Source organism: Morchella importuna, assembly GCF_003444635.1.
Source record: "Morchella importuna strain M04M26 chromosome Unknown Morimp01GS011, whole genome shotgun sequence".
In the NCBI taxonomy this organism is placed as follows: Eukaryota; Fungi; Ascomycota; class Pezizomycetes; order Pezizales; family Morchellaceae; genus Morchella; species Morchella importuna.
The window spans coordinates 1,085,169-1,099,602 of NW_025763408.1; the positions used below are offsets into that span (position 1 = coordinate 1,085,169).

Below are 14,434 nucleotides of genomic sequence, written 5' to 3' on the forward strand. Positions count from 1 at the left end.
TGATATCGTTGCCCTGAAACAGTACGTAGGAGGTTGAACGAGAGCAGAGGGCCCGGGACTGGGGGGAGCGGAGAGTAGAAGTCACACTTCCCCATTTTGTTATATCTGGCTGTCCGCCTACAAATGTGGACCTGGACCGGGTTGGATGGTGGTGGTGGCTGCAACTGAACAGCTATGTAGCTGCTGTACCCGAGAGGCTGGTTCACTGGGCGGTAAAAGGGACCAATAATGGTCTTTCAAAGGGTGTCACCCCGGGCACCTTTTTCTTTTTTTTCGTTAGGGATGATGTGTGTATGTATGTATACCCAAGTAGCTTTTGATCTAGAAAAAAAAAAGGGCATAAACGTCACACCTGCTGATTTGTGGAGCGGTTGCGTGTCTCTAGAGAGACGCAACTATGATTCTCCCAGGGCCACGTCGGACATTGCTAAAATATGTGCACTCCAAGCAGGCCTCACTTCTAGAGTACCTTTGCGGCTTTGCCTAAGCAAGTCGAGTACATAATGTGGTCTTGACAGCTTCTGGAAACCAGGGCTGCGCGTGCCATGGTTTTATTTAACCTGGGCGTAGAGGATCATGTTCCTATTTAGACTCCTCGTTTAATATTTCGACAAAGCGTGTAAGATCGAAGAGCAGGCAGTGCCTCGGTGGGGAGGGGTGTGGTAGAACGTGTGCCTAGTCCAGTAATTACTATCGATAGATTGCTCCTCCAGCGCATATATTTGAGCAGTAGATCAGTCAAAACAGGCAATCGCGCCCTTAGACTAGTCCCCTCTAAGGTATTTAGTGAACAGCAGCCCTGCTGATCAATGCCTAGAATGGGTTATAGATATTGATTGACCCTTTCTTATCTCGTCAGGTAGAACGGCGCCGACACACCTATTCCGTCTGAATCTGCATGATGAATTCCAATTCACGCTTTGACGCCTACCCCGGCGCATTCAGAACATGCGAATGGGAAGTTGAAGAATTCCCAACAGCGTGAGGAAACGACGTGCGATTGAGCACAACAGTTATGTATATTAGCTCCTATGCTGGAGATTAAAGGAATCGGGGGGAGGAAGGTACCGGTGTAGGTACCTACATGTTGCAACTTGACTGCAACGTTGGCTTTCTGCAAGGGTCGTCGTTCATGGCATGTCACAAGCCGACATACAATTGCAACAGCTTCGCTTGTATGAGGATCAAACGTTTATCCCCCCCTTTATTTGCCCTTCGCGCACAAATCACATCTGGAGAGGAGTATCGGCCACTGCGAACTACCAGGCCAATCGCTCACCCCCCGCACACAACATAACGGCCGCACTGCACACACTGAGCCAAGACCGAACCGACACCACCGCAAGCTGCACAGCATAGCAACGTTACTTCTGAGGCTGAAATCGTCTCATTCGGCTCGTTCATCTCGATTTGTGGGGAGGCCTTGTCCTCGCTTCTAAATATATAGCAGGGTTGTTAACTTGATGGGTTCGGCATTGGCCGAAAGACTCCCATATACGCATAAGCTTGGTAGGCTTATGTTATGTGAGCTTTCAGTATGACATGATATGCAAACTTACAGTGTGGACTTGGAACTGCATTTTTTGAGGACTGAAGATGTTTTTTTTGCAACTGAAACAAGGGCTGGTCGTTTGCTCAACTAAAGACTAACTGTTCTGTCCTACTGACCAGTGCTCCGTGCCCATAATGTGAGTTCATATGTAAGAACTATCAGGCTTACTCTTACCCTCGTTACACTAATTCTGTCTGGGCTGTCTTGGGGTACGTACACAGGATCCAACATACCTACATTATCGACATGTTTCATCAACAAACAATTGTGTCATGACAGCTTCGAAATTGCATATTGACTGGTCATACGGGTTATTAAACCTTGATGGTCTAGTGACTGAAGCCGCGATCCTATCACCAACGGCTATCACAGAAGAAATAATAAAAATTCAAGTTTTTATCACATCGCGAAACAATTCTCAATATTTCATCCCTGGGATCCTTTCAAATGGGACTGCCCAGTTGATGTATTTGTCTGGCTGATTGGCTGATTCGGTAGACTGAAAACCCTTGTACCCTGTCTTGTCACTTGTTTCCCCCTGAAGTGCAACAATCCGATACTGTACCGACTCTACCCTACTACTTAAGGCTGAAAGATAGGCCAATCGGAGATATCTTTTTAAGGGCAAGCAAGCGAGGGAAGATACAGATGGATAATGACATTGGTGCAATTTTTGTATGTACCATGGTAGGAAACATGGTGGGATTCAGATGGATAGACAGGTACATGTAGGTACTTTGCAACGCCATCTCGAAATAATAATCAAAATCCTACCTGCACCTAGGCACGCATTTATTTCGAAGAAAAGCATCGTCCCTGGGCTATCTATGTCTTTGAACGGGTAGCTACTCCGGTCCCTATTATTTGATAACCGAAATACATGTACAATTCCTGACTGTGAAGGACCTACTTACCTATTAGTGGTCTCTTTTGAAAATGTGACAAAGACTATTTATATCTTAAGGAATCTGACGGAACAAAGAGGATCAGGGGCGCTTTAAACTGCTTTTAAGATGCAAAATTGATGAGACGCCGGTAATGGTGTATCCATCCCAAATAGCAACAAATCATTTGACGCATCAATGGCCCCTAAGATTTCAAACTTGTCGAGTGATAACCGATGAGCCTGTCCAAGGCCTGTCATTCTGTCCATTGCAAGGCCGAGATGGATATATTGGATAAATATCTGTATTTGTTCTGTGATTTGAGTTGAATCTGCCAACTGCAAAGCACAACTATGGTGCGCTGTCATAAGAAAGTAGTCGCATTGTTTTTTGGGCCATCGGTGAGCTGTATACTGGCTAAACAAGAACATTCCGGTTGGTTATTAAATGCTGGGTTAGGGTTATGAAATGAACGATGAGCCTGATTAATCCGCGGATGAGTTTTTCTGGTAGGCTTCCATGTATCGGGACGTTCACACGGAACCTAGCACCTAATGACCTCGGGCCCAGAAACTACACCGTCCATGTCAGTCCATGGGTATTGAATGATAGGGGACTAGTGGCAGTTGGGTCATGTAGTATCACTCGCCCATGAGTGACATCTCTGTTGAAATTATTGGGTGCAAGTCTAGGAGCAGTGTCCTGCGCGTCAGAGGACGCTCATGTATGTCAACTGTAGACGGTGGCCGTGCTTTCTTAATTCTATGGAAGTCCTTGGTAATAAATATTAAAATAGAGTTATTAGTATCGACTTATCTCTCCTTAGCATAAATTTCGGAGTATAAAAGGGCCTCGATATGCCCCTCTATATGATAGCTATATACATAGTCAAGCAAACAAAGTAAGCTACTTAAGAAAGCTAATATCTTCTCCATATACTCTTTTATATTTTAATTCGATAAGAAAGCTCCATTTATCTACTCTTCAATTCCTGTCTCTCCCATGATTGACCTCGCCGCAGAATTAACAAGCCGGAAATTTAGTCTTGTTAATCATTTCGGTCCACAGTTTGGTCCATAATAAGGAGCTAGAGGCGGTCCGCTTGAAATACTCCTACTCGTACATTTCGATCGACCGAGTAAAGATCTGATCCGCATACTGTTCATGGCTCGGACTAGGCTTCAACGAGCTTTTTTTTTTTTTTAGGGAGTGAGAAGTTCGTTTTGATCTCTAGGATACCAATGAAAATAGATATACCAGCTCATATTCCAGATTTGTTAGTGCACTAAGGGTGTTAGCGAGTCATTCAGGCGTGTTAGTCATAAATTATCACTCGATCAAGCCAAGCCGTCCGTTGAATCTAGAAGCACAGCTCCGCCCCTCAGCGAGCATCCGCTCAAATCTTTGGTCTAACTACCGAGCCGCTAAATAAGTGCAGCTACTCTCTAAGACAGAAATCTACATAGGCCTGTCATCGCTTACTCATATCGAAGACCTACTGGGATCTGCATGATACTTTAAGCTATCTACATGTATATCCTAATCGTTGTGGAGATCCTAGGGAGGGATTGTCAAACGCAAGTGAATATAATGATATTCTGGAATCACTCGCTTCCCCTGCTAAATATTCATGGATTGAAAATTCCACTGCAGCTCGCCCCCATGTGTGCATGAGCTGCAGTAGGCTGAATTCAGACCTGCAGGAAATGGGCACGAACCAGTATATGCCTTTAACGTGCCTCTCTCCTCAACTTCTAAGATGATCAGCTAATCATCTCAACCGCCCCGAAGATTGACACTGATAAAGATCGGAAACTTCGGAGTAGCCTGAGCTGAAGATATGCACCGGCCGCCTACACATCAGAATACTCCTGCTCATAATTACCGCTTTCTGCGGCTTCTAACATATATATACACGTGCGCAGGAAGCTCCTGGAAGGTTAGCGGGTGTTGAGAGCTTCTAGGAGACGAGGGGTGAGAGGGCGAGAGCTGTCGGGCCATGAAGAAAACGAGGGCGAACATGCACCTGCCTTGGCCAACCCCTCTCTTATCATCATTAGCATCATTGACCAATTATCAAACAATTCGTCGATTAGGACCATACCCGTATCTAGTGCAAGATAGCACTCTAGTGGTGGGAAATCATCTCCTTTCTGGGGCGATGTATCGCAGAGACCAAGCTACAAACCAGTGGATTCTAAGACCGGGGAGCCGGCACGAAAACGGACCAAATGTCTCGCTCTGCCCAGTCAAAGACTCGATGTCTTGAGGCGTTCGGGAAACATAAGACAAGGTGATACCACATGGATCAGATCACATCATTCGTCCATGGCTACGGTAGCCCATCAAATCCTCTCGCAATCCATCCAATCATCTACCATAATTTAATGTTTGAGCGACTCCGAGATAACCATGGGCCCAGACAGCAGTAGTCGGGAGCCAGGAAGGCCCGTATCCACATCCAAATGCCTTCCGTACCACTTGATAGTGTTTCCGAACTCACTCTGTATAACCATGGACCAGTCAACGCACTTTACCGGAGCAGTTAGTATTTGTCAGTGGGTAAGTTCGAATTTAGATGGTCTGTTGTACTAAAGTATATCGTTCCCGGATAAGACCTTGTAGCTCTTAGAAATGCTTTCATATGTAATTATATTCACTTATCACATTCTTCAAAAGAGTCAAGTCTTTAAAGTGTTAATATCATTCGCCTTAGTGGGTTCTATAACACAATGATAAAGCAAGTGGTATATTTACAACCGAAGTACAGAAATAAGAACATAGGAAAGAAGAAGAAAAGAAAGCGCTAACGCAGAAGAACGTCTATCAAACGTCTAAAAATAAGCCAAGGAACCAAGCTCAACCTACGCCATGGTAACGATAAAGAAGCACAGAACCAGTCATCCAAGTCTCTCCCAGCTTCCCCCCCTTTACTCGAAGTGTCCGTTTAATCAAACATCCTGTTCATAGCTTTGTGCGCCAATTCGACACCTAAGAAGGTGAATGCATTCGCCGGCACACTTCTTGCCAACGCCGGTCCAAGACCGGGGAAGAACGCCTTGTATCCTCCACGTGCATTAATCTCCCTCACGACACTCCCAATGGTCGGCTTGCCCTCTGCACTCTGCAGCCTACTCTTCACCGTATCGATCGGGAAGATGAGGAGCCACATGGCCATACCAGCTCCACCACCGGCAACCATAACAGCACCCATGCTCGGGTCTTGTCCGCCTGAAAGCTTCTTCTTCAGGATCTCATAAGTCGCAAAGTAAGCGGCTGAGCCGGGGCCATCACGGGCAAGTGTGGCGGCGGACCCGCGGAAGACGGAACGGACACCGCCTTCCTTGTACAACTGACGGACAACGTCGAAGCCGCCCTTGTACTTCTTCTCTCCGCCGGATTGGCCCTGGATCTGGAGAAGCACCTTCACGCGCTCAAATGGGGCGGTGATGGCAGTCATGGGGATGGCGGAGAAGAATCCGGCGGCCGAGATCTGGGCAACGCTGAGAGTGTTGTTCTCGACGGTGGAGAAACGGCGGACGAGGTTCTTTCCGACGTCGTAGCCCCAGAATGAGACAGCGAACATGGGCGTAACACCGATTAATGGCGCAGAAACACCGGCATATAGACCCTACAAAAAAGTTACTCTTATGCTCACGGCTTTGTAGTGTTCTGCGCGCTTGGAACCTACTCTGAACATGCCCTCTCTGGCTACAGTCTTGGCGACTACATCGAAAGCACCTCTGTACACTCCCTTCTCCGCAGTCTGAAGCCGTACCTTGACCAGGTCAAAGGGGTGACCTACGCTTCAATGTCAGCTCCACACGCATCATGGGAAGTGGTATCAACGCGAACAAACATACCACTGATCACAGCAAAGACACCACCGACACCTCCGGCGACCAGCGAGCGCAGTCCAGCCATGGACTTTGCTGCGGCTTCTACCTTAACCTCCTCGATCTTGGCCTCGACCTTCGCTGGCAGGTCTACTGATACTGATTTTGACATCTTGATCTATAGGAGGTAATGTCTACTTCTTCTGGAGGAATGACTGGCAGGATGAAATGACACTTGGAGCTTGGGGACTTGGGGACTTGGGACTTGAGTGGAGTGAAGAGGAGAGAGGGGGGACTTCTGCGCTTTATGTGTTCACGGGCCCCAGCGACAAGATGAGATCGGATCTTTATCTGCGGGGAATTCTAGGGCTCTCCCGTCCCCACGGTGGGGGTATCATTGCTGCAGGTGTCTGAACCTTGGTTGGTAGAGCCTCGGTGCGAACAACAACCAGCTGCCACCCGCCCGCGCCAGCACGTGACTTTCACATGCAAATCCTCCCTTTCGTCCGGCTGTGATATTGAATCAGCTCCTCACGAGCGACGGATGAAAGGGGATTAGGAAAAGTGTGATGAAATATGAAATGGTTGGCGTGGGGGTTCGTTTGGGTGTTTGAGGCTGGTTTCGGGGTCACGGCCTGTCACTCGTACTGAGCTCTCGGGTTATGGGAACCACGGGTAAGGCATATCGATCGATCTCACTCTGAAGTGGGGTCCAGGCTTATCTACTTATACTCAACCATTGTTATGCCTCGAGAACATAAAAGGAGTTCTATGGAAATTCACGTGTTACTTGCGAGTCTCTAAATCTGGGGTAGAGCTAATTCCCCACACTGCCCCGCGTTTCTTATCGGACGGTTTATCTATATTCCGCGCCACTGAAAATCTGGCCGAAGCTCATGAACTTATGTACCTATTTAGGCTATTTAGCAATGAATGCCTTCCCTAAACTGTCAGAATTTCTGCATTGTCTGAAACTTTATCGCCTGGTAGAACCTCTTAAGTAATCTTTAATTTCCTAATCCGAAGTCTCGCAGGGCTTGGTGGTGCTTAATTTGGTAGTGCGGATACTCAGACATCTATCGAAAAGACCATGAAAGGATTTTTACCAACCTTGTTTGCCAAGTAGACTTTTTTTGGTGGCGTCTATGGATTTTTAAGCTTATCATTAGACTCTGATATATATCGCGTTGTAAGATCTTATGTGCTCTAGATACCTCAGGTTAGCTATCAATTCATAGAGCCCATATGTTGACTTTCCTAGAAGGGTAGACTAGCTAGGTAGACTAGCTAGGTAGACGTTGTCATAGCTACCGGATATAATAAACTTTTGAAACTGTAAGGAAAACCGTGAATCATCGGGGCAACTTACTGGTATCTAGCCAAGCTAATTTCGGAGATGGAGACGCCTCGTTTACCTCTAGCTACACCTTATGTGTAGTTCAAAGATGGGGTATATACATGTAGTTTCGTTAGGACAGCATGCGTAGTATGGTGGATGCCAACTGTAACGACTAGTTTCAATGGCTAATTCAAGTCTAACCTCATAAATATAAAAGGATTCGTGACCATAGGGAGGTAGAGCTTGAATCAACGTATAATGCTATGGTTAGATTTTGTAAAAAAAACATTTACTGCAGATTAATTAGCAAAATTCAGTGTCGGAAGCATTTCACTGTGGTGCCCGTTATAGTCTGCATCCACAATAGCTCTCTAGCTGGGAATACGCCACGCCCAAACAGGGCGCGATCGCATTTTCAATGCACATGGATGTAGTAGTACATACATGTACGTACGTGCGTACTTGACGTAGTGATCAGTGAAACTTACATGTAATTTGTGAAGTGATTTCTGGCCTGTTCCACTGCAGCGGCAGAACAACATTTTTCCCCAACTCATCTGGACATGCCACTCATGATCAACCGGGAACTGGCATAGGAAGCTGAAAATCCATGTTACGTCTGTTCAACTTATGTTAGTCCATTTTTTTTTCTTTTTTCTTTTCTTTTGGTTAATTCAATAATTGTGGCAATTATGTTAGTCCATCCGATTTGCTCAAAAACCAGACACCTCTGGTCCCCCCCAACTCACCAAAACAGATTTTAGCATCATCATTAACAACGAAAATGAATAGATGATTTAAATGCGCTCCTGTTGGATATGTGTCTTTCAAGGCGTAAGGTCACGGTGTCGTGTAGTGAAAGACCCGCTCTCAAGTATTAGTAAAGGACCCTCTGCCAAGAGGAATGGTGTCCTATCTGGAATCCTATGATAACTAGCTTGCATTCGCTTAAAGCTTTCAGACTCGTCCTACTTTCAGCAACCCCGACCGGCGAACAATAAACGAAATATCAATCAACCATCAATCAACGATCAATTATCAATGAATTATTAATCAATTGATTAATCAACTCCGATAGCCGATAGGCGAGTGATACTTCATGAAGAAGAGAAGGAACGAAATGCTATATTGACGCTTCAGTGACATTAATCCTTTGACCAGAGAGCCACGCTACACAATATTCTTCTTACCGAGAGCTGCCAACGTTGTCAGCTGGCCTAAATAATCACAGGGCTGGAGCAGGTTCGGTGCCGAAGCTGTCTCGCAGTCCGTACTTATCTCCGAGCACCTGTTCTTAGCATACATAGAGCTATATAGAAGCTTACTTTTTCTTACTTTTCTGTCTTCTCCGGTTTATCCAGGAAACCTCGGTACGCTTTGATGAGTCGATTCGTGGCAAACATATGTAGAATCCACAATGCACATCCCGTCTCCAGAAGGCACTTAAACCCGGTACGAAACAAAACACAACACTAAACCTATGATATATTAGATCATGAGATTAACCAAGGGCAGATAGATGATATCCGGTCACACTGGCTAGCTACAAAGTGACTATCCACCTAAAGGATCGATATCAGCCTAATTGGGTCCATCCCTACCCTTTCGTTTACGGTGGAGACGATCTATTCAGTCATGCCACAGGCGCTTGGACCATCTCTGACTAATTTGGCAGACGACATCACTTCTCTACATGGCTGATCTAGAATCTAGATGCCCGTCGTGGTCGGGCTGATATGACACCTGGCCACACGCTTGAAAAGCTTCACGATCCACAAGTCTATAGACGCGTCGGACGCGTCTCTTCTTCGCTCTGATCTAAGGCAAAGCGTGCTGATTCGTACTCGTACATGCGTCTACCCCTCTCTCTCTGCTCTACCTACTCTCCGTCTTGCATCTTATGCGAGTGTAGAGGACTCTACTCTAGAGTAGCAATTGCATCTCCCTGGAAGAGTACTCCAGGCCGTACCCCACCTCAATCTACTTCTCCTCTCCACCAGTAGAGCAGGTCCATAGCTACCGACTCTAGTCCCCTTGCTCGACCTCCACCCCCGGCATCAAAATCTCAACAATTTCACTGCCTACCGACAGGACAGGCAGACAGACCTAGCTAGGGCAACTTGCAAGTTAACATGGGAGAGGCATGTAAGTCATCCATTCGCTCACCTCCCGAGCCGTGCCCTAAAGAGGTGACCCCCCTCCCCCTCGAAGCGTTGATTCGCAGCAGCACGAATCATCTTCCGTCACTCGTTACATGCTGTTAGCTAAAGGATTCCCCAGGGAGTAAAGAAGGAAAGGGAGAGACACTTGCTTGGCTGACGTGCTGCATACCATCCCGTCTGTCGTGTCGTGTCGTGTCGTCTTCCCATCCGCGACATGCAACTGCAGGAACCGTTAGCTACATGTACCTACAGACACCGCACGGACAAAGAACACTGGAAAAGCGCAGCACAAAAGCTTAGTGCATTCTGTACGTCTCTCTCTCTAGATCTACCTCTAAATTCACATGTGAAAAAATTGAACAATCAGCACCACCACACCCCGCCTGTGCTCTCCGGTTTCTACAAGTTCTGCAGTCAGGTCAGCGCTGGCTGCGTGCGGGCTGCGGCGAGTGATTGCGAGTGATTGCGCGCTTCCCGTCCCGGGAGCCTCGGCACTGCAGTGGCTCGGATTTACCGTTCTGGATTAGAAAAAACCCGGGGCATGGCATGGCATGGCATGGCCTGGACTGGATGGACTGACATTCTACAGCTGGTGGATTATATTATGTAGCTATGTAGCTAGGCTTCACATGGAATCCCGCTCCTCACATGGAAAAGATGGATAAATATGTAATCACTTGTTTGTAAATCAGACGAAAGAGTAAAAAAAAAAAAAAAAAAAACACCAGAATTCGAATCAATAAGTAATAATTTTTCCCACAAGTATGTAGTCCCTAAGCCAGCTAGCTAGATTTTGATATGTGCAGACAAACTTTCAAACTTTCCATTCCACCACCCACCCGTAACCAACCAACCAACCAATCAATCAATCGATCCGATCCCAACCAATATCAAAACCAATACCACAGAAACCGTACCGGGTGAGCGAGTAAGAATACAGACGACGAAGAAAAAGGGGGGGGGAGATTATCAAGAACCCATATTGATGCAAGTTAAAAAAAAAAAAAAAAAGTAGTAGAAAGATAAGATCGCAGACCGCCGTATGTATGCCAAAGGGGAGAGATAGAGAGATCGCAGACCGCCGTATGTATGCCAAAGGGGAGAGATAGAGAGATTTCATAAACGCCAATATAAAAAAAAAAAAGAGCCCACTCCAAACAGAAAAAAACAAAAGGGTAAAGAAAAGAAAAGAAAAAAAGCGCAGCAAAAAACAAAAACAGATACCGCCCAGTAGCAAACTAAATGGTCAATGTCAATATAATACAACCGAAACTTTTCCCCACAAAACCGCTCCCCGCTCTCCTCCTCCTCCACTCTCAGCAACAACACTCCCCCCCTCCATCCTAATTCTGAAACTCACTCCTCGTCGACGCCGTCCACCTCCTCTTCCTCTCCCACCCAGCAGCGGCAGCGCCCGAATCACCACCCCACAGCCCACTGCCCCTCACAAGCCCCGTACTCCCCCACAGCCCCGCCGCCCCCGCCGCCGGCTCCTCCGCAATGCTGCTACTGCCCTCATCATCATCCTCACTACTACTGCCGCCATCAATCGCGCTGCCAAACAGCATGCTGCTACTCCCAAAGATGCCACTCCCGCTGCTCACGCTCTCATCCTTGCTCGTCGGCCGGCTGTCGCCGCCGTCCACGGGGCGACTCCACAGCCCCTTCGGCGCAGGCCCGGAGCTAGCGGTGCTGGCGCTCCGCTTGCCGTGCCCGAACATGGCCATGCCTTTTCCGGCGCCGGAGGCCGTGAGTGTGAATCCGCCGATTGTGGTGGCGGCGGTGCGCTTCGTGGTGGTGGAGCGCAGGTGTGGGGAGACGGGGGGCGTGGAGGTGGGTGTGGCGCCCGTGCGGATGTGTTCGTTGTTTGCGACGATCTGAAGGGAGTATTTTGCGGGGGGGTGGGCGGGGAGGTCGGTGTTTGTTGTTGTTGTTGGGGGGGGGCGGAGTGGCTGTGGTGGTGGTGTGGGTGGTGGTGGGAGGAGTCGTGGTCGCGGCGGACGGCCATGGTGACGGAGGCGATGCCGATGTCGATTAGGACGGGCTGGTGTGTGATTGCGCCGATGAGGGCGTTGCAGCCGGCGCCGTGCGTGACGAGGATGAGCACCGTCTCGATGTCGTTCTCGCTGTCATCGCTGTCGTCGCCGCAGTCTGAGAGCGGCGGTGTCGGGTTTCCGTTGACCGGCGTAGGCGTAGGTGTAGCCTGCTGCTCCTTCACGGGTGTCGGGGTCGGTGTGGCCGGCTTCGACACGACCTCGCCGGCAGCGCAGCGCTTCCACTGCGTCGGCGCCGTGGCCACGTGCTGGTCCTCGGTGGCATAGTACCACAGCAGGCGGTTCCACCCGTTCTTGAAGCGCTTGTGCATGGCCGTCCACTCCTCCTTGTACTCGCCGCCGCCGCCGAGCTTGGTCGAGTCCCAGCCGATGTCGAAGTCTGCGTACTCCTTTGCGTGCGAGAAGTAGCCGCGCGGGATCGGGCCGTTGGGCGAGGTGGCCCAGGTGGGCGTCGGGGCGACGAAGCCGCCCGTAAACGTTGTGGGCAGCGCCGCGGCGAGCGACGACATGTTGTAGAGCGATGATGTGTGGTGGTGGTGGTGGATGTGTGATGAGGGCGAGGAAGAAGCAGAGGAGGGGCGGATGTAGTCCGCCTTTGCAGAGCCGACGAGCAGCGGTGTGGGCGGCGGCGGCGTGATGTCCGTGTAGTAGTCCTCCGCCAGCCACTCTCCGAGCCAGGCGTCGAGGCGCAGCAGCGGCTTTACGAATTGGTGTTCTGAGCGGTCGTGCGGAGCGGGGTCGACGGTGAGCTCGCCGTCGTCGGCGTGGACATAGTGGGTGTTTGTGACCTCCTGGTGGTGGTGCTGCGCGATGCCGGAGGCGATTGAGACGCTGGTCTGGATGCAGCGCAGGAAGGGGGAGGAGTGGATGACGATGCGGATCTTGCGCGGGTGGCCGCCGTTGGCGCGGGAGGTGGCGGAGGCGGGGTGCGGGGTGTTGAGCTTGTTGGCGATGAGGGTGGCAATGCGGCTGCCGAGGGAGCGGGTCTGGGTCCAGCCGCCGTAGGTGAGCGGGGGTCATAGGGGGTGGGGGAGGAGAGCTGCCATTGGGCGTCGGCCATGTCGAGGCGGGCGCCGTGGCGGACTATGAAGACGGTGGTGGGGGTTGAGGAAGGCATCGTGAGGGAGAGGCCTTGAGTGGTGGTGGTTGTGGTGTTGAGGTAGTAGATATCGATACTCTTGAGAAGTTGTGTCTGTGCCTGGGACGGGGGCTCGGGGGTGGGTATATATATCTAGCAGACGTAGTAGTAGTAGCAGTAGCAGAAGGTAGGATTGTAGTAGTAATAGGCAGCCCTCTTGAGAATCGAATCGATGGCGATATATTATTCTGCGCCCTGCTCTTTGGGGGGGGGGGGATGTGGGGGATTGGGTCGTATTTGAAGTAGAGTAGGTACGATGTCTCTCTCTCTGCTGCACAGTCGAAGGCGAAGTCGGCGACGACGACGACAGACAGACAGACGTCCACCACCCACAATCAACCACCGCTCGATCCAATTGGTAATTTGTAATGGGGAAAACGAGTCTTAGGAGGACTAGGCGTGTGCGTGCGGTGACGATATGAGGCTGAGGGGCTCTGGTAGTAATCCACACTTCTCACTCACACACTACAAGGGCTGCAACCTCGGACTTTATCAATGAAAACAACGGAAGAAAGATTATATCCTCGACCAGCACTCGCACGGCCTCTTGCTCGCTCGCTCGGTAAGCAAAAGAAGAAGAAGAAGAAGAAAGAAAAAAAAGCAATTAAAAAATGGCTTGCTCGGGTCTGATCGTCCAGTTTCGGCTCCCCGGGTGTCTACCGTCTCTCTCTCTAATTTTTTCTCTCCTCTACCTTTTAACACTTGTTGAGATCGGAGAATTCCGAGCTGTCTTTTTTCTCTAGAGTAGGTCTCACAGTAACAAAACAGACAAGACAGATCCGGTACTCCCGCGGATTTGGATGCGCGGTATGTATGTGCGTGCGTGGGCAAGGTAGGGTACTGTAGGCAGGCAGGCAGGCGTGCGTGCGTGGGTGGGTGGGTGGGTGGGAAATTCAAGATCTGCCTGCAGGGAGCCGTCCGTCGTCGACGTGCGGAAATACGGGATGGGGATAGGGATTAAGTAGGTAGGTAGGTAGGTAGGTAGGTAGGAGGGATGATGTCGAGTACAGTAAGTATATCGTGCGTGGGTGGGGGGAGGAGATGGGAGGGGAGCGGAGAGGGAGGACGACCGTTCAAATAGTTATGGATGGAAAAGAGAAAGCAGAGGGAGGGCACGCGAGCAGTGATGATGAGACTACGGTCTCGTAATATTTTTTTTTCTTTTCTTCTTCTTTGTGCTTATTTAACCTTTGTGAGGAAGAAAAAAACTGGCCGCGGGATCTGGATGGGAGAGTAGAGGAGGTAGGTAGAGTAGGCAGAAAAATGGCAACGGTCAATTAACCCCCGAGAGCACAATGCAATGCGTGGGAATCCAAGAATTCAAGCAAGAAGAATATGCGGTCTGTAGAGTAAATACAATCCGGGGGTTATGTCATCTTCATAGCACATACACCGGGTCCGAAACCTAATATCATTCTCTCGTCACCTCCCAATTCAATTTCAATTCGAGGTGGTGGCAAAAACTATCG

General features: G+C 49.3%; 3 protein-coding genes across 3 annotated transcripts; 1 reads left to right on the forward strand and 2 right to left on the reverse strand.

Annotated features, from left to right (window-relative positions):
- Nucleotides 1-5,383: 5,383 nt before the first annotated feature.
- LAJ45_04673 (uncharacterized protein) lies at nt 5,384-6,444 on the reverse strand (the record flags this gene model as incomplete). Its single annotated transcript, XM_046114250.1, has 3 exons — nt 5,384-6,067; nt 6,128-6,237; nt 6,300-6,444. 3 exons carry the CDS (start codon nt 6,442-6,444, stop codon nt 5,384-5,386), a joined length of 939 nt encoding a protein of 312 aa, XP_045972772.1.
- A 3,299-nt stretch (nt 6,445-9,743) lies between these two features.
- Nucleotides 9,744-10,300, forward strand: LAJ45_04674 (uncharacterized protein; the record flags this gene model as incomplete). Its single annotated transcript, XM_046114251.1, has 4 exons — nt 9,744-9,800; nt 9,892-9,894; nt 10,074-10,081; nt 10,141-10,300. 4 exons carry the CDS (start codon nt 9,744-9,746, stop codon nt 10,298-10,300), a joined length of 228 nt encoding a protein of 75 aa, XP_045972773.1.
- Nucleotides 10,301-11,116: 816 nt separating this feature from the next.
- On the reverse strand, nt 11,117-12,944 carry LAJ45_04675 (uncharacterized protein; the record flags this gene model as incomplete). Its single annotated transcript, XM_046114252.1, has 3 exons — nt 11,117-11,725; nt 11,776-12,813; nt 12,912-12,944. The coding sequence occupies 3 exons, from the start codon at nt 12,942-12,944 to the stop codon at nt 11,117-11,119; spliced, it is 1,680 nt and encodes a 559-aa protein (XP_045972774.1).
- Between the last annotated feature and the right edge of the window lie 1,490 nt (nt 12,945-14,434).